This window comes from Neofelis nebulosa, chromosome 7, assembly GCF_028018385.1.
Source record: "Neofelis nebulosa isolate mNeoNeb1 chromosome 7, mNeoNeb1.pri, whole genome shotgun sequence".
NCBI classification, from domain to species: domain Eukaryota; kingdom Metazoa; phylum Chordata; class Mammalia; order Carnivora; family Felidae; genus Neofelis; species Neofelis nebulosa.
In genome coordinates this window covers 66,903,682-66,925,853 of record NC_080788.1, presented here as the reverse complement: position 1 = coordinate 66,925,853, position 22,172 = coordinate 66,903,682, and the positions used below count along the sequence as shown (strand labels likewise).

General features: G+C 39.3%; 1 protein-coding gene across 7 annotated transcripts in view; it reads left to right on the top strand.

Annotated features, from left to right (window-relative positions):
* The first annotated feature begins 407 nt into the window (after positions 1–407).
* The window catches only part of CDIN1 (CDAN1 interacting nuclease 1), a 275,902-nt gene continuing 254,137 nt past the window's right edge, over positions 408–22,172 (top strand). For 2 of the 7 annotated variants that reach the window (XM_058738269.1, XM_058738266.1), the window contains exon 1: positions 423–801. In XM_058738269.1, the coding sequence (XP_058594252.1) occupies positions 701–801 (101 nt within the window). In that variant the 5' untranslated portion in view covers positions 423–700. Of the gene's footprint in view, positions 802–22,172 lie in introns of all 7 variants that reach the window. The other 5 variants (XM_058738268.1, XM_058738270.1, XM_058738267.1 and 2 more) reach the window with 4 other exon arrangements.

Genomic DNA, 22,172 nt, shown 5'->3' with positions numbered 1-22,172 from the left:
AGCCCCTTCCACGCGAGCTGCAGAAGTGGCCGGACTTTCCTCAATACAGGCCAAGCTGCAGGTCTACAGCCACCCTAGTGGGTTTCACTGCCAGGCTCAGGGTCGCAGAGTGAAGCCAGCTTTCTTTGTAGGTGTCTTGGATTGGAGCTGCGCTAAACGGGCGCATTTGAGAGCGTATTCAAATCGCGCGCCCTAGCAGTCGCTTTCCGGGGCTCAAGCTTAAAGATTGTGGGTACGGCACCCGTGTGCTCGGCCGCCTGGTCTGTGCGCTACGGCTGCCTGGCTTCTGGCAGCTAGGAGAGTGTGAAGTGCGCAAAAAACCCAGGATGCTCTCAGGTGGAAGCGGCCGGGACGCCAGCCCGCGGCGATTTAAGCGCCACCTCTGCTGACGACAGCTACTTCCTGGTTGTTTTGCCCTTAACTAACATGGCGGCCGGTTGCCTTCGGCTGGGCCCATTGCGGCTGCTCAGAAAGCCAAGGTAGGGCAATCGGGGCTACAGCCCGCCCCCCGACGCCGAGCTGCTGTGTGAAGCCTCGTCTGTGCAGCTGGTGGTAAAGGGGATATAGGAGCAAGCCAAAAAAAAAACCAGGACCCAGCGCCGTGCCGCTGTGTGCCCACCCCTCGTCTCCCGGCACCAAGGCTGCTGGAGCCCGGGGTGTTTTTTCCTTGTCCTCGCCACTTCCCAGTCCCTGGCCCAACATGATACTGACCAAAGCCCAGTACGACGAGATAGCCCAGTGCCTAGTGTCTGTGCCGCCTACCAGGCAGAGCCTGAGGAAGCTGAAGCAGAGGTTCCCCAGGTAAGTGTCTGTCTCCACTCGCACAGCCCTTTAGCCCTTTGCCTGCAGCAGCTGTGTTTGGGCATCCCAGCCAGCGCTCAGGAAACACGTGTCACACATGAGCGGGGAGGAACAAGAGTGTCTGGTCTTAGGAGATCAGGGATGTGAAGAGGTTGCTTCTTTCACCTGTCTACCACAAGAGACTCTTAAATGGATGAATCCCTGGCGGCTTTCCAAGACCTTGAGATTATATTTAAGTCCATTAATGTTTATTGAAAACTTGGTGTGTTCTAGGTGATGGGTGCACATAGTAGGTGCTTCATAAATGCCTAGTGTTTAATCGACAGATACTAGGAATGAATGATAGGTGGCAGGGCCTTCTCAAAGTAGAAATACAAATTCTAGATTAAGAAGGAGGAAATGGAGGACCCTTTTCAATTGGATCCTGGAAAGAAACAAGGTACCACGGGCGGAAAGGGACCTCCTACTGTTCAACTTTGACTCTAAAGCAGTTAAGTGATCTCAGTCCAGTCAGAGAGATTGGTGCTCTAGGGACTCCACTCTTGGGTCAACATTGGCCATTTCAACAACCATATATATACTCATTCCAGGTGTATTTCATACTTCCCACCTCCCCAGAACTCATCTGTTTTCGGTGACTTTAAGATTATCCAACTTTCTTTTTTTTTTTTTTTTAATGTTTATTTTATTATTTTTGAGACAGAGAGAGACAGAGCATGAATGGGGGAGGGGCAGAGAGAGAGGGAAACAGAATCGGAAGCAGGCTCCAGGCTCTGAGCCATCAGCCCAGAGCCCGACGCGGGGCTCGAACTCACGGACCGCGAGATCGTGACCTGAGCCGAAGTCCGACGCTTAACCGACTGAGCCACCCAGGCGCCCCAAGATTATCCAACTTTCTAAGAAGGGACTTTAGGAACTCTATATTATAGACTTACTCATTTTAAAGATGTGTGCACTGAGGCCCAGACATGACACAAAGAAGCAGTCTAGGAAACCAAGTTATTGTATTTTGGCCAAGTTAAAGTATAGAATGTTTGTTTACTTTTCCTCTGATTCAAAACCATGTCCAAATTTGTGCCATTTGTTTTGTGGCACTGAGCATGATTAACCCGTAATGGAGAGCCTCTTTGTCCTTGAGGTGTAACCCTTTAACGGATACCATCAAAGAAGTGTTTTCTTGAAGAAAAAGAGATTACTGGATAATTCGTATTAATAAAGTACAAATTGAAGAGGAAGTTAAAGGTCTTTTATGACCTCAATTTTTTTTTGAAAGACTCAGTTTCCCTAATCTGTAAAATGAAGGAATCTGTTTTTAATATTGTCCAGATATAATTAAAGGCAATATTTCTCCTTTTATAGTTTTTAAGATTCTTTATCAGACTTTCTAACAAGGAACAAAACTGACAAATTGGAATTTAATTATCTTTCATTAACTCTTGTCAACTCTGCCAATGAGCAGTGAAATGGGTGAAGGCTAGTTAGCTGAGGGAATAGGTAGATTTTTCTGGGCAGTTTTAAGATAGAGCATGCATTTAGATCTTCTGTTCTCCTTGTGTTCTTATATTACTACTGTATTTTTCTCTTTCTTTTCCTCTCCTCTTTTTCCTCACCTCTTTCTCTTTCTCTTTTTCTTTTTTTTTTTTTTTTTTTTTCCCTGTCTTCTCCATAAGAGGTAAACTCCCCATAGGCTTATGAAGGACTTACAAAGTACACTGATGAAGGATGCCCTTGGTTTAGGGCACCATGCCTGTTCTCTTATGCTCTTTTTTTTTTTTTTTTTTAATTTTTTTTTTATTTTATTTTATTTTTTTTTTAACGTTTTATCAATTTTTTTTTCAACATTTTTTAATTTATTTTTGGGACAGAGAGAGACAGAGCATGAACGGGGGAGGGGCAGAGAGAGAGGGAGACACAGAATCGGAAACAGGCTCCAGGCTCCGAGCCATCAGCCCAGAGCCTGACGCGGGGCTCGAACTCACGGACCGCGAGATCGTGACCTGGCTGAAGTCGGACGCTTAACCGACTGCGCCACCCAGGCGCCCCTTTAATTTTTTTTTTAATGTTTATTTCTTTTTGAGACACAGAGAGACAGAGCATGAGTGGGGGAAGGGCAGAGAGTGAGAGAGAGAGGGAGGCACGGAATCCAAAGCAGGCTCCAGGCTCTGAGCTGTCAGCACAGAGCCTGACACAGGGCTTGAACTCAAGGACTGTGAGATCATGACCTGAGCTGAAGTCGGATGCTTAACTGAGCCACCCCGGCGCCGTCTTTCTTTTTTCTTTTCTTTTCTTTTTTCTTTTGTTTTGTTTTGTTTTCTTTTCTCTTTCCTTTCCTTTCCTTTCTTTCTTTCTCTTTTATTCATGATATGGCCAAATAATTTTCATTTTTGCTAACTACCATTCAGAGAATAACTAACTCTTCTTCCACTGGAAACTATTTGGAGAGTCTGTGCTACTACTCTGCAAAACAAGGAATTAAAGGGTCATTTAGCAGCATGGGTGGGAATTCTATAAACAGTGTGATTTTGGAGTTGGCTTCATAGTTTTCATTACGGCACTGTTTTACAGTTGTCGGTGGGGCACCTGGGTTGGTTACACATTGGACTCTTGATTTTAGCTCAGTCATGATCTCACAGTTTTGTGAGACCGAGCCTCCCGTGGGCTCTGCACTAACAGCACTGAGCTGGGTTGAGACTCTCTCTCTCCCTCTGCCCCTACCCTGCTTGCACTCTTTGTGTCTCTCAAAATCAATAAATAAAAAAATACAAAACAAAACAAAATCAACCATCATTTCAAAAAAGTAGTGAGAAAATGGTATTTTTTTTACACTTTTGCACATCTTTTTAATGGCTGTCTGAATAGAAGGAAGACATCTGCTTCTACCTTCAACCTGTTGGAGTATGTTATTTTGATTAAGGAATATGAAGAAACCCTGGCCCCAGACAAATGTAGTTGTAAAAGATAAGAATAATTTAATAGAATTTTTAGATAATGGTGGATATTTTTGTTGCTACATACAACCTAACAAGTAGTGTTTTCTTAAAGGTTAATTGCAGTGTAGAAGGTGAAACCATATCATGGAGCATTTCACTCTCAATGGATATCCAATATCAGTGTATATTGTAGTCCATAGGCCTGTCTTGAACTTTGAGTGGATCTTTCACCCATGCGTTATTTTTGTCATCCGTGCGTTGTGTGCAAAATGTTGGTTGTGAGTTATGTAAATCTTTCAATGTTGTCACCTTTCATTATACAATATCAAAAAATCATATTTGTTAATATCCCACTGATCTCATCAGAAAAGTCTGTAAGATTTGAAGCTGTCAAGCTTATGGTGATGGGTTCAGAGTTTTCCAATATTTGAATTTTCCCTTGAAAGCTCAAATTTTATCATTGGCAATAAATACTACCGGTTGTTTTCCTTAAGTGACAGGTTCATGTTGTTTATTTTTGAGAAAATGTTTTCTGGATACCCACATCTGAATAATTATACTTTGTTCATTGCTCATTCAAGAAAAAATGGTGTCCCATGGAAAAAGCAGCTAGTTCAGCTCTCAAACAATCATGTAAGTGTTCTCCCGTGAGTCAGTCATCATACTTCGATATGCAGTAGATGTACTTTGTATGTATTTTTTTAAGTTTATTTATTTTGAGAGAGAGACACAGAGAGAGAGAGACAACCAGTGGGGTAGGGGTGGGGGGTGTGGAGCAGAGGATGCAAAGGAGTCTCAGTGCTGACAGCAGAAGACTGACATGGGGCTTGAACTCAAGGAACCATGAGATCATGATCTGAGCCGAAGTCGGATGCTTAACCAACGGAGCCACCCAGGTGCCCCATGTATTTACTGGTTGTTTTTTTTTTTTTTTTTTTTTTAATGTTTATTTATTTATTTATTTAGTATGATTTTTTTTTTAATATGAAGTTTATTGTCAAATTGGTTTCCATACAACAGGTGCTCATCCCAGTGCTCATCCCAACAGGTGCCCTCCTCAATGCCTATCACCCACTAATGTTTATTTATTTTTGAGAGACAGAGAGACAGAGCACGAGCAGGGGAGGGGCAGAGAGAGAGGGAGACACAGAATCCGAAGCAGGCTCCAGGCTCTGAGCTGTCAGCACAGAGCCCGACGCCAGGCTTCACCCCACAAACTGTGAGATCATGACCTGAGTTGAGCTGAAGTCAGACGCTTAACCATCTGAGCCACCCAGGTGCCCCCCCCCATGTATTTACTTCTTATTTTGTGATATAGAATGTTAAGAGGATGTGCATTCAAGTGTTGAGATTTAATAAAATTAATAATAAGTGAATCTTAAGATATTCTTATATGAAACTGGCATTTTTTTTTCCCCTGTAAGTATGTGGCAGGGAAATTTATAGTGACTCCTAGAACACAGTTTGCCTGGCCTTGATTTGTGCATACCTACCATTGGTTTTGCACCATCCATGCAAATTTCACACAGGGGAAAAGGCAAATCATGTCTTATTATTTCCATAAAAGTAGTTTTGACTTTATAGACCCCTGAGAGGGTCTCAGGGACTCAAGGAATCCATTGAATACACTTTGACAACCAGGAGCTATTTCAAATCAAAGAATATGTATGTCTTGAAGGATTTTGGTATGTATTGACAAATTACTATCGAAATGATTGTAGTAATCCTATTCCTGGCAGTGCCTGGGACTATCTGGCTCTGCAACTTTGGCCAGTATTGAAGAGAGACATTATTTAATGTTTAATATGAAGGTTCAAGAGTGACATTTTGTAATTTGCATTTTTTAATAGAATGGACTGTGTATTTCCCCAATTGTTTACCATCCATTTAATTTTCTTCTTGAATTACCTGCCTGGTATCCTTTGCCTAATTTTATATTGGAGTGTTTGCTATTATTATTTATTGATTTGCTACTGTTTAGTGATCTGCATATGTTACGGATGTTGAGCCTTTATATGTCATATCTGTTGCAGATATTTTTCCAGTTGTTTTCTTTTAAATATTGTTGTTTTTTATATGCTTAACTTTAAATTGATGCTAACCCCCCCCCCCCCCCCCCCCCCCCCCCCGCCGAGGAAGTCCAGGAAGTCCTGTCCTGTCCTAAGATGTGAAAAGTAAATCTTCACCTAAATTTTCTTCTAGGTTTTTTATGGCCTTCTTTCTTGTTCTTTTGTTTGTTTGTTTGTTTGTTTGTTTATTTATTTTGAGAGAGAGAGAGAGAGGGAATGCAAGCAAGTTGGGAGAGGGACACACACACAGAGAGAGAGGGGGCGGGGGAGAATCCCAAGCAGGCTCTGCACTGTCAGTGCAGGGCTCAAACTCAAAAACCATGAGATCATGATCTGAGCCGAAGTCAGATGCTTAACTGACTGAGCCACCCAGGTGCCCCTATTATTCTTAATTATTTAATCTGTCTAGTTGAAATATATTTTAGTATATGCTCAAAGGTAAAGATGTAGTTTAATTTCTTCTCCCTCCCCCACACTGTGGCTTCTATTTGCTAGCCTCACTTATCCATGACTTATTTGTTTTCACTGAAATTACAGATTTATGCCTTTGCAAGTCACCATGTTGAGCCTGGGCAGACCCTTAACCACTTTGGTCTTGTAATCTTCCAATTTAAAATGAAGGTATAGGACTTTATGTTGTCTAATATTGTCCAACTCCAAAATTCACCCTCCAGATGTATCACATTACCCTTTTCTGTTGATATTAGCATCCATCAATGGTTCTTGCTTGAAACAGTTATTACTAGTATTTGCCTAATGGTGACTTTCTACTTCTCTCATTGGAATACTCTTTTTAACTAATATCCTCTACTACCACCATTTCATGTGAAACACTCCATCCCACAGTCAGCTCATGATTTTCACTGGTACTCGTAGTTCATTCACTCCTTACGGCATTTAGTCTGTAATAATTCACTGTGTGCTCACTATGTCTGTGGCACTATCTGAATATTTTGTAGAAAACAGGACAATGTAGTCATTATTTTTGAAGAACTTGCAATCTGAGGAAAGAGTTTAACACACATCCAATAGCTATAAATTATTAGACTCACAGAATGTTAGGAACCAGAGGATTTGTGGAACATCATTTAGTTCATGTATGTTTAATCAAGTGGGTTTCTTAAAGGAGATATACCCTTGTTGGAAATTCTTTTGCTGGTAAACTAAGCCCTTTGGCCCAAGTTTAATTTTTCACTGAGTTCCCTTATCTTGCATTAGTTATGTGGTTACTATTTATGCCTATACCAGCAAGTTGTAAGTCAAACTCTTCATACCATAGATCTCTAAGCAAATAAGTGTCTTTATCTTACTGCTCTTTCTTTACCCTTAGGGACACCAGCTCAGGTGTTTCTAAGAGTGCCTTCCTCATTCTTAAGTATGATCTTCTGTCTTGGCCCCGCAACATCTGCTGTTTTCCCACTGTTGGATCACAGTATAGGCAACCATTCATTCATGTGAGGCTCTTCCTAAAGAAATCTTGAAAGGAGTAGTGAAACACTTGTTTGACTGGGCTCCCTGTATTTAAACCAATAGAGTTAGTTCATTTTCTTGGGATCTTTACTTTCATCTGAGAACTGGAGTTAAGGCTGGTCCTATTGTGTATTTGGCAGGGTGGGTCTTGATGGTGGACCTGGGGTCCAGTGTGGTCAGGAGGGGAGTAGCTGAGGGACTTGCTTGGGACGAGCACAATTTTACTGAAGTTTTACCTTTGTTTAGGACAGCTTAGTTTAATTTGGTGCTGCCATTGACTTCAGTTATCCTTTCTTGAATAATGTTACCCACCCCCAGTGGTGCCTTTTAAGTCACCCTCTTTTCCCATAGGAGCCTTGCATTCCATGGTTTTTGCTTTCTGTAACAGTTTGTTCTTGGGGAATGACTTGGCTTTGCCTCTTTTTACCTGATTCACAGTTGCCTCTTCTGTAAAACAAGGATGGAGCTCCACTGCTGAGAAGTAGAAGATGCAGGATTTAAACCCAGGCAGAGTCCGGCTCCAGATACTTCCTCTTACTCTGTGTATTACTTCTCGCCATTCAGTCCCTTAAGGCTGTGGTGAGGATTAAGTAAAATAAGGCATGTAAAACACTTAGCATAGTGTAGACATTCTGGTAGGCATTTAATGGATGGTAAATATGATTCTTGTTATTATTAGAATTTAATAGATAGCCTACAGAAGAAGAGATGTCTAAGTAGTAACCTTTTAAAACATGTAAAACAAAATTTTGCTTTGATATGGATCAGTTGATTGTATAGCTCTGAACACATGGATTTAATCATTAGTTGAATATGGCCCAGATATCAGAAACTTGTCTTAAGTCTTTTATAGTAGTATATAATGCCATTAAAAACAAAGAAGAAAGAAAGAAAACTCTGAATCCAGATGTACTGATTTTTAAGAATTATAGTAGCACCTTGCAGTCTATAATTAATACTGGTTTACTTAAATTGGAATATTATTCCTATTTGCCTTGTTCTCTCATTTGAATTGATAGTTGGTTCTCAATTTGTGGTCAATTTTCTATTCTTCTGATAATGTTGTGGTGCACCCAAGTTCCAGAATAATGAGTGAGAATAGCTTGTAAAGGGAGAAAAAGTCAGCCTTTTATTGAGCTGGAAACTCTTTTCGTGGTTTTGCTAAGGAAATAGGACTAATTTACATGAACTTCAGAATTAGTACTCATATACTTAGGAAACCTATCCAGGAGTATTTCTGTATTGATCACTAGTGCAAATTGGAAAAGAAATTGGTCTAAAAAAGTGGGCCTAAGAAAAGAATATGATTATTTCATGTATTTCCTTTGGTCATCTTTTAATTTTTATTTCTTTATTTTGAGAGAGAGCGAGAGTGAGAGAGCAAGCACAGGAGGGGTAGAGAGAGATATTCCCAAGCAGGCTCTGCTCTGCCAACGTGGAACCCAACACGGGGCTCGAACCCATGAACTGGGAGATCATGGCCAGGGCTGAAATCAAGAGTTGGACGCTTAACTGAGCCACCCGGGTGCCGCTTAGTCATCTTTTCAAATACATTTTTTTAGTCCATAAGATTTTAGGTTTTTATTTTGTTGTTGCATTGTAGCCTACCTTTAAAGATTCACCTGGAAGGTTATTTTGTTAACTATGTGGCACCTTGTGCTTTGATGAGATATTTGTGACTCTTGGATTTGCATAGTTGCAAAAGTGAGATGAACTTGAATTCCTACAAAGGAATATTTGGAGAAAACCTCAGATAATGTTGTTTTGAGGAGAACCCACATGCTGACTCTATTTCTTATTAGTTTGAGGGGGGAAATTTTCATGTTATTAGATTATCGAGTTCATTTTAAAGTCTATATTCAGGCATCAGACTTTAGTCTACTAAGTAATAGCTCACATCAGAATGTTTACTGATACAATAAAGAGGAATTATATATCTCCCTAGGAGAAAAGTGTTCAATAGATGTATGGAGTAATAATATTTTATTATTTGACTTTCAGCAAATGTTGACTGAAAAAAGTACGTTTTTATTACACATTTTGTGCAGTTTTGCCATGTTGGTTGAATTTTCCTTAAAAACAAAACCACCGATGTACAAGTACTTTTCCAGAGTAATTATGAAAAGTGACCTTAAAATATAAAAGTCATGTCCTGGTGTGAAAATCATTTGGGAGATGGGTAAAGAATAAATTTCCCCCCCCCAAAAAAAAAGAATAAATTTTCCTTTATTTTCGATTGTCTTTTACTTGAAAGGAAATGTTTTAAATGTTTAATTCAAGGTATCTTTCTCTTTCTCTCTTTCTGCGGTCAGATTGCTTATACCATGAGCTGGTACACAGTGGATACAGCAAAGGTGCTGATGTGCAGCTTGTAACTGAATGATGAGCCTCCATTTCTTAGGGGAACAGAACAGAGAGCTGGATCCAGGATGGTTTGCTCTGTGGGCTTTGAGATCAGCGTGGAGCAGCCTGTGCCTCATGTATTAAAGACAATACATGGCTGGTCAAGAGTCCAACCCTCTCCTGTCCACTTTGGGGAACTAATCCCTGCCTCTACTTTTCTTTCCTCTTTCTATCCCTACCTTTCAGGAGGCATCTTGATAACATTTAAGAGTTATTAGTTCTCCTTCATAACTCAAAGCTTCCTTCTTGCCAGAGTGACAAGACTGACAGTGTTAGCTTTTTCAAGGGCTTTCCTCTTGACTGAGGGGTGATCTTTTCTGTTTCTTCTGGTTTCAGGGCAGTGAATAAAATTTCTGTTTTTTTTTTTTTTTGTTTTTTAACCTAGCTTGGTATTCAAATTGTGACCTGATAGATGCATCATTGAGATAATGGGGAGCTCTGCAATTTTCTTTCCAAAGTAAAATATTAAAATATCTTAGGACTTACATCCTTCATGTGTTTTAAATATTGAGATTCAGCTGCTAAAAATGTTTGAAGACTTTTGAACTTAGAGAAATACCAGCAAGACCACAGGAATAAATATTCTGAATCCGAGAAAGCAGTACAAGCAGAGGAAAAAATAAGTGGATTCAGGTCTCTTGATACTGTTATTCAGTAAAATAACTATGTGCTGGGCCTTTCCTTGATTAGGTCTGGTTCTGCTAATTGGAGTGATTTGTATGAAGCTTGGGCTTTTCCTGAGGTTGTTCTGGGAGCTGTAGTCATATACAAGACTAAGTCTTAAAATACATGGTAAATTGTCCCCCCGCCCCCAACATAACTCATATATTTCTCATATATTTATTTTTATTATTGCTGAGATTTGTCCTTTGCTCCAGGCTCAAGAAAGGATGAGATGTGAACTCTGCTCTTTTATTTATCGTGCTCTAGGAAATAGGAGGCATGGAAGACCCTTGATACTTACAAGGGTTGTTACTTAATGACTGTTGGAAATCCCCAAATTCGCAGCTAGCACCAGAGAGGATGGCAGACAAAAGTGTAAAGCTTTGTAATGCAGGTGTTTGGTTAAGCTCACTTATTAGCTAGTTGACTTGCTCTTCCTCACATCAGCCTAGTGGTATGAAAAATTCAGATTTATACTCAGCAGATTTATGAATTATATCTGTCATGAATATTTGTGATCACTTTCAGAGAGCCCGAGCGTGGTATGTCTAATCTTGGAATGCTCTAGGTCCCCAGCTCTAGTGCCGGGGTGAACAGAAACACAGAGTGAAATCTCTTTGTGGTCCATTACTCATGCCAGTGCCACACCTTAGCCTCCTGAGATTCTAGAACTTACAAGGTGGTGTTTATGACTAGTAGGGCAATAAGGCTCTTTGTAGGGGTAGCCTTCTTGGTAGATGGGATGTGGGAGACTGAAGTGTCATTTAAAAGCATCTTCTTACAATCACATGTGAAATTAGGTGGGTGATTTATTTTTTTCAATTTTTTGTTTCTGTCTCTAACTCTTCCAAGTGGGTATCATCTTTCACTCAAGGTATATTACACTGCTATTTGTTTTTGCTGATAATATTAGTAGGGGAAGCTAATAAAATTTGAAATTAGCTTGCACTTCAAGCCCCATTTAGCTAAGATGGTAAATGGACTGGGTATGTGAGAGAGACTCTTCTTCGTTGTATAGCATTAAAAACCCCCATAGACTCTTACAGTCCACATATAACAAATAGCTCACAAACATCATTTTTAACTGGTGAAGTTAACATTATCTAGATTCTTATTTCCTGAGGCCAACTAAAATACATATATAAAAATAAGATACATTTAACCTCCAACTTAGAACATTTTGAATTTTTAGTTGTACTTCGATGTGCCTGAGACTCTTCCTGTGCCAATCACAAAAGTTTCCTCAACAGGACCTGCATACCTCTCTTATTATTTCCAACTCAGTGACTTACAGCATGTTGGATTGAGACAGCGATTAGAGATCATCTAGTGAAATCAGTTAATGCTGGAGATGCAGAAACCAAGGAGGGGGGGCACCTGGTTATTTGAACAAAGTTCCACCTCTGGAGGTAAAACTCTCCCTTTGTGCTCTCTGACTTAGCTCGCAGATTCCCATCTGTTGAGGGGCCAGGCAGGTATCAGCAAGGAGTGAATGAATGAAGCTGGCCCGGTTGAGATTGCGGCAAAGGGAAGGGACAGTTGTGTGCACTAACATGGCAGCCGCAACCTTATGCCAGCCATCTGTTGCTGCGCAGGAACGTGGGCCCAGTGCCGCCAAGTCTTTTATTCTCTAGAAAGCAGCTCTATATCTCACTTTTTAGAAAAAAATATTCTGAGTTTTAAATGTTGTCAATTTGTTGGAATTTTTTAAAACACTGTGGGCCAATGGTTTCCTGGCCAAACAGAACAAGTCTGTGGGCTGAATTTGGCCTCTAGCCAGTGGGTGCTGGAGCTGGCTCTTTCCAGCTTGTGAGAGCTGATTATAAGTATCTTTTCCCCACTCTACAAACTGTGACCTCACATCAGTAGCTTAAAATCAGCCACAGTGGGAGTGTTTACACCACAGAAATTGGCTAACGTGTGACAAACCTGGGCTCCACCCACTGCCACCAAAGGCATTTCTTAAGCTCCCCATATGACTGCCTACCATCACCAATTTGAGACTTTTGCATTGCGCATTATAATCCTGGTGCATGTCTTTTCCAGAATTTTTTTTTAACCTAGCTTATTCTGTGCATTTTTTTTTTTTCCCTTATAGCTTTTTTCCTAATAAGGGCTTAAAATACGTACATGTGTGTTTCGTTGGTCTCTCCCCCCTCCTTTTTTTTAAAAAAGTTTTTTTTAACTTTTATTTATTTTTGAGAGAGACAGAGACAGTATGCGAGTGGGTCAGTTGGGGGGAGAGAGAGAGCGAGACACAGAATCTGAAGCAGGCTCCAGGCTCTGACCTGTGAGCACAGAGCCTGACGCGGGGCTCTAAGGCACGAACTGTGAGATCAAGACTTGAGCTGAAGTCAGATGCTCAACCGACCGAGCCGCCCAGGTTCCCCTCCTTTTTTTGTTTAAAGAAAGGATACATGTATTTTTTCCCCACCATAGTTAGTGTGGGAACTAGAATTCCAAGCCTTAACTATACCTACTATATTGTTTGTATTATGATACATAGTATAATGCACATACCATTGAACTCACCTAAAGAAAATGCTGCATGGTTAAAAAAGAAAAAAAAAAGTCATATATGTATGTCTCAGTTAAGGAAAATTGATCCCTTTCAAAATAGGTTAATTAGCTAAATGTAGGGATATTAGAGTGATTCTTTGTCCTCTGTAAGAATTTGGAAATGCTCCAGTGGTATGCCTGAGGGTTTATCATGTCAGAAGTTATTTTTTTGAGAAACTTCAAGCTTAGTTGTTACATTTTCAATTGGCAGTTACTCCAGTATAAAAAAAATAAAGCATCTCTATAATTATAATGGAAAACAATGGAAAGATACCCAGTTGATTATAATTGGATTTTGTATCACTTTACAAAATCTCAATTATCACATTTTCACATGTGTTTGTTTCCTACTTTGAAGGTATCAGTAGTAAAATAATAGGACCGTGTACAGCTAAAACAAATGGATAATAGAATTAATAACATCAGGCAAGAACATGTGCATTTTAGAATGACAGGGGAAATTCTGTGTGGGGATAGGCGCTTATGAGTGGGCTGGCCAAATGGTATTGAGTTTGGCAGAGTGGTCATAGCCTGTGCTTGACCTTGGGTGGTTTATTAGCTCTCTCTGATTATGGTTAATTATTTTATAAATCGATAGGAGGCAAACCCATTATTGGGAACTCCAGGAGGTGGTTCAGTTTCTTGTTGTAAAGGCAGTTTTATAAATTGGCTTAAAGAACTTGGTTCTGAAAATAGACATATGAATTCTGGCTTCGTGACTTACTTTCTGGGTGACCTTGGGGAACTTTCTTCACCTTTTTGTGCCTTATTTGTAAAACAGGATTGTTACGAACATGAGATAGCAAATATAAAATGAGTAACATAGTTCCTAATACTGCACTGAATAAATTTTTGCTGCTGCTGTTATTGTTACCATTATTGAGCTAAGGATGCTCATTCCAATGGAATTTATGCTTATAATAATTAGGCTCAGGACATCAGAACTGAAAAAAATTTTGCCTGAAGCCAGCCCTTTTATTTTCTAGGTTTCCAAAGTGTTTTTCATTTACCCTCAGGATAACAGGAAACCTGCTTTTAGTAAGTTACACTAAAGTCCTTAAATGATACTGGTAACCAAGATGTGATATTTTTCGGGATGATAAATGAGGATATGTAAGTTGAGGCTGATTCATTCCCCTTCCTCCCAGAATAAGTGAGAATGTTAAAATCTGAGAATTTTTAAGTGTTTTCTTGTCTGATAACGTCTCAGTATAACCTCCCCAATTCTGGAATCTCTTACATTTCTGCCTCACCTTGATAGCAAGGTGTTTATGAATTTATGAAGGATATTAGGATGAATACCAGTTTGGGAGGCAGGGTTCTGTCACCAGGAAGTAACTTGAGTCCAGGAATGATGGAGTTCAGGTGTAAGCCTTCCAGGGCATGGAGGTTTTGTGGGATGCCCCAGGTCACAGCATGAATGTGAACACCAATTTTAGCATTTAAGGTAGACGTTAATAAATTTGAAGAATGAGTGTTTTCTAAACAGTCTTAAAATCTGTTCATGCTGCTAATATGGATTATAAAAAGAGTGTGGTAAACACAAAGAAACTGCGTGAACTTTTTAAAGAAAATAGATTTATTGTCCCTTTAAGGCCTTGGTTATTATTAATTAGAATGTATTCTGGAATGCTGCCTACAAAGAATTTGCTTAATTTATCTTATTTGTGCAGTTCTGCTGATCATATCGTTGCAATAATAATGAGTCGGGCAAGATAGTAATTCTTCCTCTTCTTTTCCTATTCTGTTTATTATAGAGCATATCTTTTAGGTTCTAGGTTATAAGAGAGGCTTTAGGTTTAGACCTACTTCAAAATTCACTTAAGCTACTCAGGTCAGATTGGAATAAAGATATTAAAACTGTTTAGAGATCACTGTGTTTTTAAAAAAATAATAATACTTAAAATTTGAATGACATTCTGAAAAATAGTGCCTGTAGCTGAAGATAATCAAAAAGTCATAATTATACTATGGATTGTATTTTGAGGCTAATGCCTTATAACTCTTGTGGAGTGTGAAAACAAGACTTGGTTAGTTTTATTTTGTCTGTTAAGAGTGTGTGAGGAGTCTAGATATGGTACATTGGCACAAAAAATATTTTATTCATGTTATAGCTTTTTGGACAATTGTATTCTGGACTGTATTACAATGGTACAATAAATTGCTGAATATACTGTCTGCTGAATATGACTTTACCATGAAAAATTTGATGCATGGAGAAGGAAAGGTTGGAATATATCAACCTTTTCTGACAAGGGACTTTGAATTTTGACCTAATACAGGTGACCTTTGTGCGCAATAAAAGTGAGCTTAATCTTGAGGTCAAGGTCGAGGTCAACAGCAGAGCTTATGCTGATTGTAGGTACTTCACAGCCTACCTAGCTATTGGCTAAATGGGAGTATGGCATTTTTTTTTTTAATTTTTAATTTTTAGTATTTTCAGGAGCTTATTAATAGCAAATTGTTTAGCTGTTGAACACTACCCAACTCCTCAAGGCTCAGCTGTCTGTTTAGTTGTGGTAAGTTTGTCTGTTTATTTATAAAGTTTACTGTTTCTGAGTGAAAGGTATGAGTGTGCTGTTGTTTTCTGTTCCATAGATAAGCTGTAGCTAAAAATAAAAATGTTCTTATGGCTTAAAGGAAAGACAACTGACATATAAAACCCTGGAAATGAAAATATATCTTCTTTTAAGAGGTTTCTTTCTTTGACAAGTTGAACTCTTGTTATCTTAACTTTGGAACTGTCGGAAGAATTTTTAAGTAGTTTGTACCTTTATCTAGATTATAATTAAGAGAACTCTCGTGAATTATTGTCTCAAAAGGTTTAGATGATTTAGAGACTGGTTATTCCCTTTAAAGTTCCTTTGAAATGCATCCATTAATGCATTTACACTAGAATATTATATGATATAAAATACTTTTCAGGTTTTTTTGTGCTGTACATAAAAGGAAAATTGTTTTAGGACACTAATTTCACTATTAAATACCTCAACCGTTTTGTCATAGGTAAATCACACCTTAGCAAACATCAGAAAAAAAAAAAACCTGTCAGTGTTATACTGTCTGAATACTTAGTGAATATTCTGCCCAAATAATTGGTAGAAGCAGCAAACAGTTGGGGGAGAGTGTCAGAGACTCTAATGTAAAGAACTTCTTCTACTCTTTTAATCGAGCCTGCAAAATATATTCCCTGGGACTGATCAGCTCTGAAGCACTGAGGTTTGATGATTGGAATGGCAGGAAACCATGCTTTCAGGACATAATGAATTGACGAGGCCATCCATCATTTGTTAGCATACGCTCAAACGTGGGCTATGTGTGCAGAGGCCTGTGATTTAGTAAATACTTGGGAGATGAATAGAGCTTACACACAAGGGAAGATATTGCTGTCCTTCAGCAGCCTGAGACCCAGGCGCCTGCTGAGAAGGCCATCTGACGGCACATCATCAGTAACCGGCCTGTCACAGTCAGCGGTGCCCACCGACCATCGCCAGTATATTAAATGCATTTTTAATATCTGCTTCAGTAGATTTAATGAAGAAAATTTAGTTTCCATACTCCAAGCACCGCTTCTTCAAGTGTTCTAAAGCATGGACTCTTGCCTACATAAGAAAGGGGGAAGACCATGCCGGCAGTTGGCAGGGTTGATTGAAAAGGACATTCATACAAAATAATGTGCAAACAAAAAAAATGCTTTTAGCAGAGTTGGCGTCTTGTTGATGTAAAAAGCTGTGTTTTTTTGTTTGTTTGTTTGTTTTTTGTTTTTTTTTTTAGAGTGGCTTTTGATTTGTTCCTTAAGCCCTAATTCCCTCCTCTCACAAGCCCTTTCCCTAGGAGGGTTGAACCTGCTGGTAAGAGACGTGAGCCTTCTGATCACAAAGGAAATATTAGAAGGGGAATATTACAGTTTGGCATCATTTGGATAGAGAGACTCAATTTTAGATTAGCTTGTATTTTGAGATACTGTTTCTAAGGATTTTTGCATGAAGATACAAAGTAGGATTTTTCTTTTTTTTTTTTTTTTTTTTTTTTTTTTTTTTTTTTTAAATTTTTTTTCAACGTTTTTTATTTATTTTTGAGACAGAGAGAGACAGAGCATGAACGGGGGAGGGGCAGAGAGAGAGGGAGACACAGAATCGGAAACAGGCTCCAGGCTCCGAGCCATCAGCCCAGAGCCTGACGCGGGGCTCGAACTCACGGACCGCGAGATCGTGACCTGGCTGAAGTCGGACGCTTAACCGACTGCGCCACCCAGGCGCCCCCAAAGTAGGATTTTTCTTACCTAGTTGCTTCCACATTTTTTAACATTGAACTTTACTCATTAATCAGGTTGGTATATTTTAGTCTGGTGTCAGGCAGAACAGCTCACAATGATGGAAAAAATGTTGCCAACTTGATTAAAGAGTGCTCTTATACTTCTTACACTATAATGTTTCTTTTAAAATTGTAATTTTGAAATGTTCTATTTTTATATTCTGGCGAAGTGTGTAGATTCATTCTTTTTTAATGAGTTTCAGTGTTGACATTATTTACTACAAAACAGCAAGACAACCAATTAGATATTGTTGCAAGCATGCACTTTAAGGGTTTCCCCTCTTGTTTAAAAAAAAAATCTAGAATATGCTCTCATGTTCACAGAAGAAGAAGCTACGGAATGGGACCTATAAATCTGATTCCTGCATGTGTCAAAACAGTAATGTATTAAATGCATATTATTATAAAAATTTAAGACATGTCTTAAACACACTTACATTTTTATAACACATGGCAATATTAAATAATACATTTCCTTGTTAGCATCTGTTTGCCGTCATTGTTGGCAAGACCTATGATTTATTGCTTAAATTAATGACTAAGACCATTTTGGACCTGATATATGCCCCTAAGCTTATTACATCACTAAATAAAATAAAATGTATGCACTTGTGACAGAGTTATTTTTATAATTGTTTATCCCTTTAAGTGCCCTATTCAGTGATTCACTGAAAGGTTCATAATGGTTGGCTTGTAACCAGAAAATAATCTCAGAAAGGTAAAATATATTCCTTGTCTAGAAATAAAATGCCAGAGTGATGGTGATGATAGGGGTCCCAGCAAGAATTTGCAACACTCAAACCTGTCGTTCTTTTCTTCAATGCGCTCAATTAACTCTTGTTGAATTTTTTTGATGCATGACTCCCCCACCCCCATTCTAAAGGCTGTCTATTAATACTGCAGCTCATCTTTGTATAAACCCTTCAATATGGGTAAAGTGGATTCTCTCTGACATAAAGCTGCAAGGGTTAAATTGTTCTTTACCAATGATTTCTCAGGTGCCATTATCATCATGCATTAAACTGAGCAAGATTATTTTCCTATTATTAGTTCTTTTCTTTCGGGAGATTGGAACTTTACTGTTTTTATACTGAACTCTATTTGACTTCATAGTCTTTATCTTTCCTTTCTGAGGGTGCAGCATGATAGACCCTTCAGTATTTTTACAGTAACCTGTTATTCATCTAAAGTCACTCTGCTGCCTGACTCGTAATACAGTGTAATATGGCTTCGTCGTTTTCTGCTCCACATGAAGTATCTCATTGACTGTCACGTCTCCTGTCACATGACAGTAAGGCAAAGTTTTTGAGAAGCTTAAGCCTTGCTTCTGGACCACAGTATCTACACCTTGAAACAGATGGCAGTTCTGTGGGTACCTGAGAGCAATCCTTGTGGGAAGATTATTATTTTGTAGATTTCTTGGGACGATTCTCACTCACAAATGGAAAACAAAACTTAGTTCCTGAGAGAGATCTTTTTCTTGTCTTCATCTCATTTTTACTGCATTTTAAGCCAAATAGTTTATTGGAAATGGAAACAGGTTTTTTTCCCCCCGCTTCGTGTTCTTTCCCAAGGCAGTGGATCTGATAAAGTTTTTAATGGTTCTTTCAAAAATGATCAGGCCAACAAACATTCGTGTTTTTCTTGAAGAGCTATATTGGCCTTTTCTACTTCAAGCTTTCATCTCCCATTTCTGATCTTTATATGTTCTTTTTCATCTCATCTTCCTTGTCCGGGACACCTGTCTCCAGATGAAACATTTTAAAGGAAAATTGATGAATAAGAGGCTTAAGTGCCAATGTCTAAATCTCCCCCTCTCTCTTCTGTTCCTTCTTCCACTTTTTTTTTTTTTTTTTTTTTTGTCCTTTGAATATTGGTTTGGATCCACTAAGAATTTTTTTTTTCTTTGACCACTGTAGTTAGTTTTACCTGTTCAATTGGAATATATACATTCCTGTCTTTTGCTTTCTGTTTGGCGGATTGTGACTTCCTTGAGGTTAGGAGCCATGTTTTATCTTCCACCTCCTTCCTTGAGAGCCTACTACGTGGTTCTTTGTGCAGCCAGTGATTCCTACCAACTTTCTAATATAGGCCAGTGCTGATTCGTATGATCTCTTTTGAGGAAGAGATAACCTCAAAGTGTGTTTTCTTCATTTTGGCTGGCACCATTCGGCCAAGTACCATACAGAGGGCTTGCTGTTCTTTCCTAAGATTGTTTCCCACTCTCTGGGTCAAGATGTTTAAGTCCTATTTAAAAATATTAAAATATTCAGTAGGCAGCTAAGTGCTTAGCCTAGTGTACTACTTAACACTAAATGAAAGTAAAATATAACACAGCCATGGAGCCATTTGTTATATTTTAGTAGATGAAGCAATGGCAGTGTAAACCTTAACCTTGTAATTTTGTGAGTTCCACTTTATCATGTAGCTGTAAGGGTAATCAAAATAAATCACGGGAGATGAATAAATATTTTCTAGTGCTTTCTCTGTGCTTTCAGAAGTGATGTTTGATCCATGAAATTTTAGTAAGTGTATTAAATAAAACAATATGATGTGCACTGTGTCAGATCTGATAAATTATTCGGTATAGGACATTTATACAACATATGTTGAGCTGCTACGTGAACAGCTTAATGACTATAAATTATGTTAATCTGTCTTGCCATTTTTACATTTTGTTAAAAATTGTGCGATATGTGTTGTAGATATTTATATGTATGTTTGCCGGGGTGGGCAGGGATAAGAAGAAGGCATACGAAAGGCACAGGTCATCTCCGCGATGTTCTGACAGTGATTCGGGCTCCTCAGCTGCGCAGTGTACATAACACAGATGTTGGGGAGTCATCTGTCAGCCATGCCTCTCCTATGGAGTTAAAGTTCTAGAGGGAAAAGAATTTGACACAGTGCTGTCACTGTTACATTTTCACAATAGAAGAGCATGCAAATATTGAACCTCCTGCTTAGCAGTAGTGCCCTGTCTAATGTCTGTGCTGGTTGGAATAAAAAATCATGGGTGCATCTTGGGCTCAGAGATCTGACAAAGGTCATGCTATGTTGGGCATTTGAATTGGAAATTGTCTGGACTTAGATTTTATAAAGCTCCCACTGTTGTGTGTGGGGAGAATTTCAGCAGGGTTTTGTCCCTGGAGAGGCCTCTTAGGCCCTTTTCTGTCCTATGAATGAATTTAGATGTGAGGGTTACTCCTGCCTTAAAACTGTTAAGTTCATTTTGCATACATCCCTAGAGAGAAAAACTGGCAGATGCTTTTGTCTTGGAAGTGTTTAAAAGAAAACTGCAGAGCAGGAACAGGAGAGAAAAGGGGCCCTGTGTGGAGTCCCAGAACATTTTGGAAATGGCCAATATGCAGTTTTCATCAGTACGAAGGCGGGGTGCAATATGGTGCCTGTAGCTCACAAGGGAATATGAATGTTGATTAAGCATACTCCCAGGCTTTGAAATTCTGAAAGCAGTGTCAGAATAATGGATGTTGAGCAAATGTCAAGCATTTGTTAATTTCTCTGTTATTTGGAGTTTATCTACCATGATCAATCAAATAAACTAGTGCTTCTCTCTTGTGGCATGTGTCATTGATATGGTGATTAGGTGGCTAGAGAGACCTTCTGCTTTTTTTCCAGGTAACAGATTATAGAAGGGTAGACAGAGCTTTTCAGTAGAAGGTTTGTTTGTGGCTTGGTTTAGTAGAAATTTGGATATTAACTGAGTACTTTGGTGGTGGTATGGAAATCTGCAGCCACGTGCAAAAGATGCTAACTGTGGCGCCATTTACGCCGAAAGAGCTGGTAGTTGTGCTATGGTTTCCGTCTACATACAGTTTTCATAGTTTATAAAACTTTGGTGTAAAACTGGGTGAAAGAAATTCGATCCCAGAAGAATTCTGGCCTATTGACATTGGTAGATAGAGTTTTGGATCCATTTTTATTTTTGTCTCCCCCCACCCCTACACCCTGCACAACCCCCCCCCCCCATTTCAATTAATTCTAACTCAGCTGTTGACTTTTATTCTTGAGAGATGGTCATTTGCTATGTGTGGTTCAACAGTAATTTCTTTCTGTTATTTTTAGGAAGCAATGCTACAATGTTTTGATGTCCCAGATATAAATGATCAAAAGGTTCTTTTCAGCAGTTACTCAGCTGTGAATTAAGGTGAAGTACTAACACTCCATGGTGTGAGGAGTACTTTCCCTTTTAGACTAGGAATGGCCTTACCAAGTGGGATTTCATTAGGGTCAATGCTAGGTACCATGTTGAAGTGTTGTACTCCCAGCACAGCGTAACTTGGACTGAAAGGGGGTCTTTGTGTGAAACTGCCATGGCTGGAATCAAGGCTGACTTAGAATCAGAGATTTGGAGGGGTTTTTTTCCCCCCTATTCCCCATTTTCTTCTCATAATCTGAGCCATGTAGCTCACATAATTCAGATGGAGACTAAGACTATTCTTATAAACCTAGATCATGTGAAATAGGTGCCTTTGTGATTTCGGGCATGATCTTTCTGCAAAATTGGACCCCCTGAAGTCATCTGCCCCTTATTTTTAAGCCCCAGTGAACTTTCACTTTAGCGGATTTACAATTGGGCAGCCACAGGGTATTCACCCCATGAACTGCCTATGTTGTTTCTGGAGGGCTCTCTTTTGATTTACTCAACCTGCCATTATGTCTGAAATAGTATGGCCATTTCCAAAGTAGAAAGTCTTCAACTTCCTCTTCACGTTAAGATGCTTCATCTTAACAGTCTCCATTGGGCCTTCGGTTTGGGGCCTTCCCTGGGACTAGAAGTTATAACCCTTTGAGTAAAATCTTCATGTCCTGCCTGGTACACAGTGCCAATGAGCTCAGCCATTGCAGAGAACTCCAACATCACAAAAATAGTCAGCACTGCAGACTGGCTTTTCTAGACTTCCCTCTGAAAACTCATCATTACCATGCCCTGAACACAGCATCA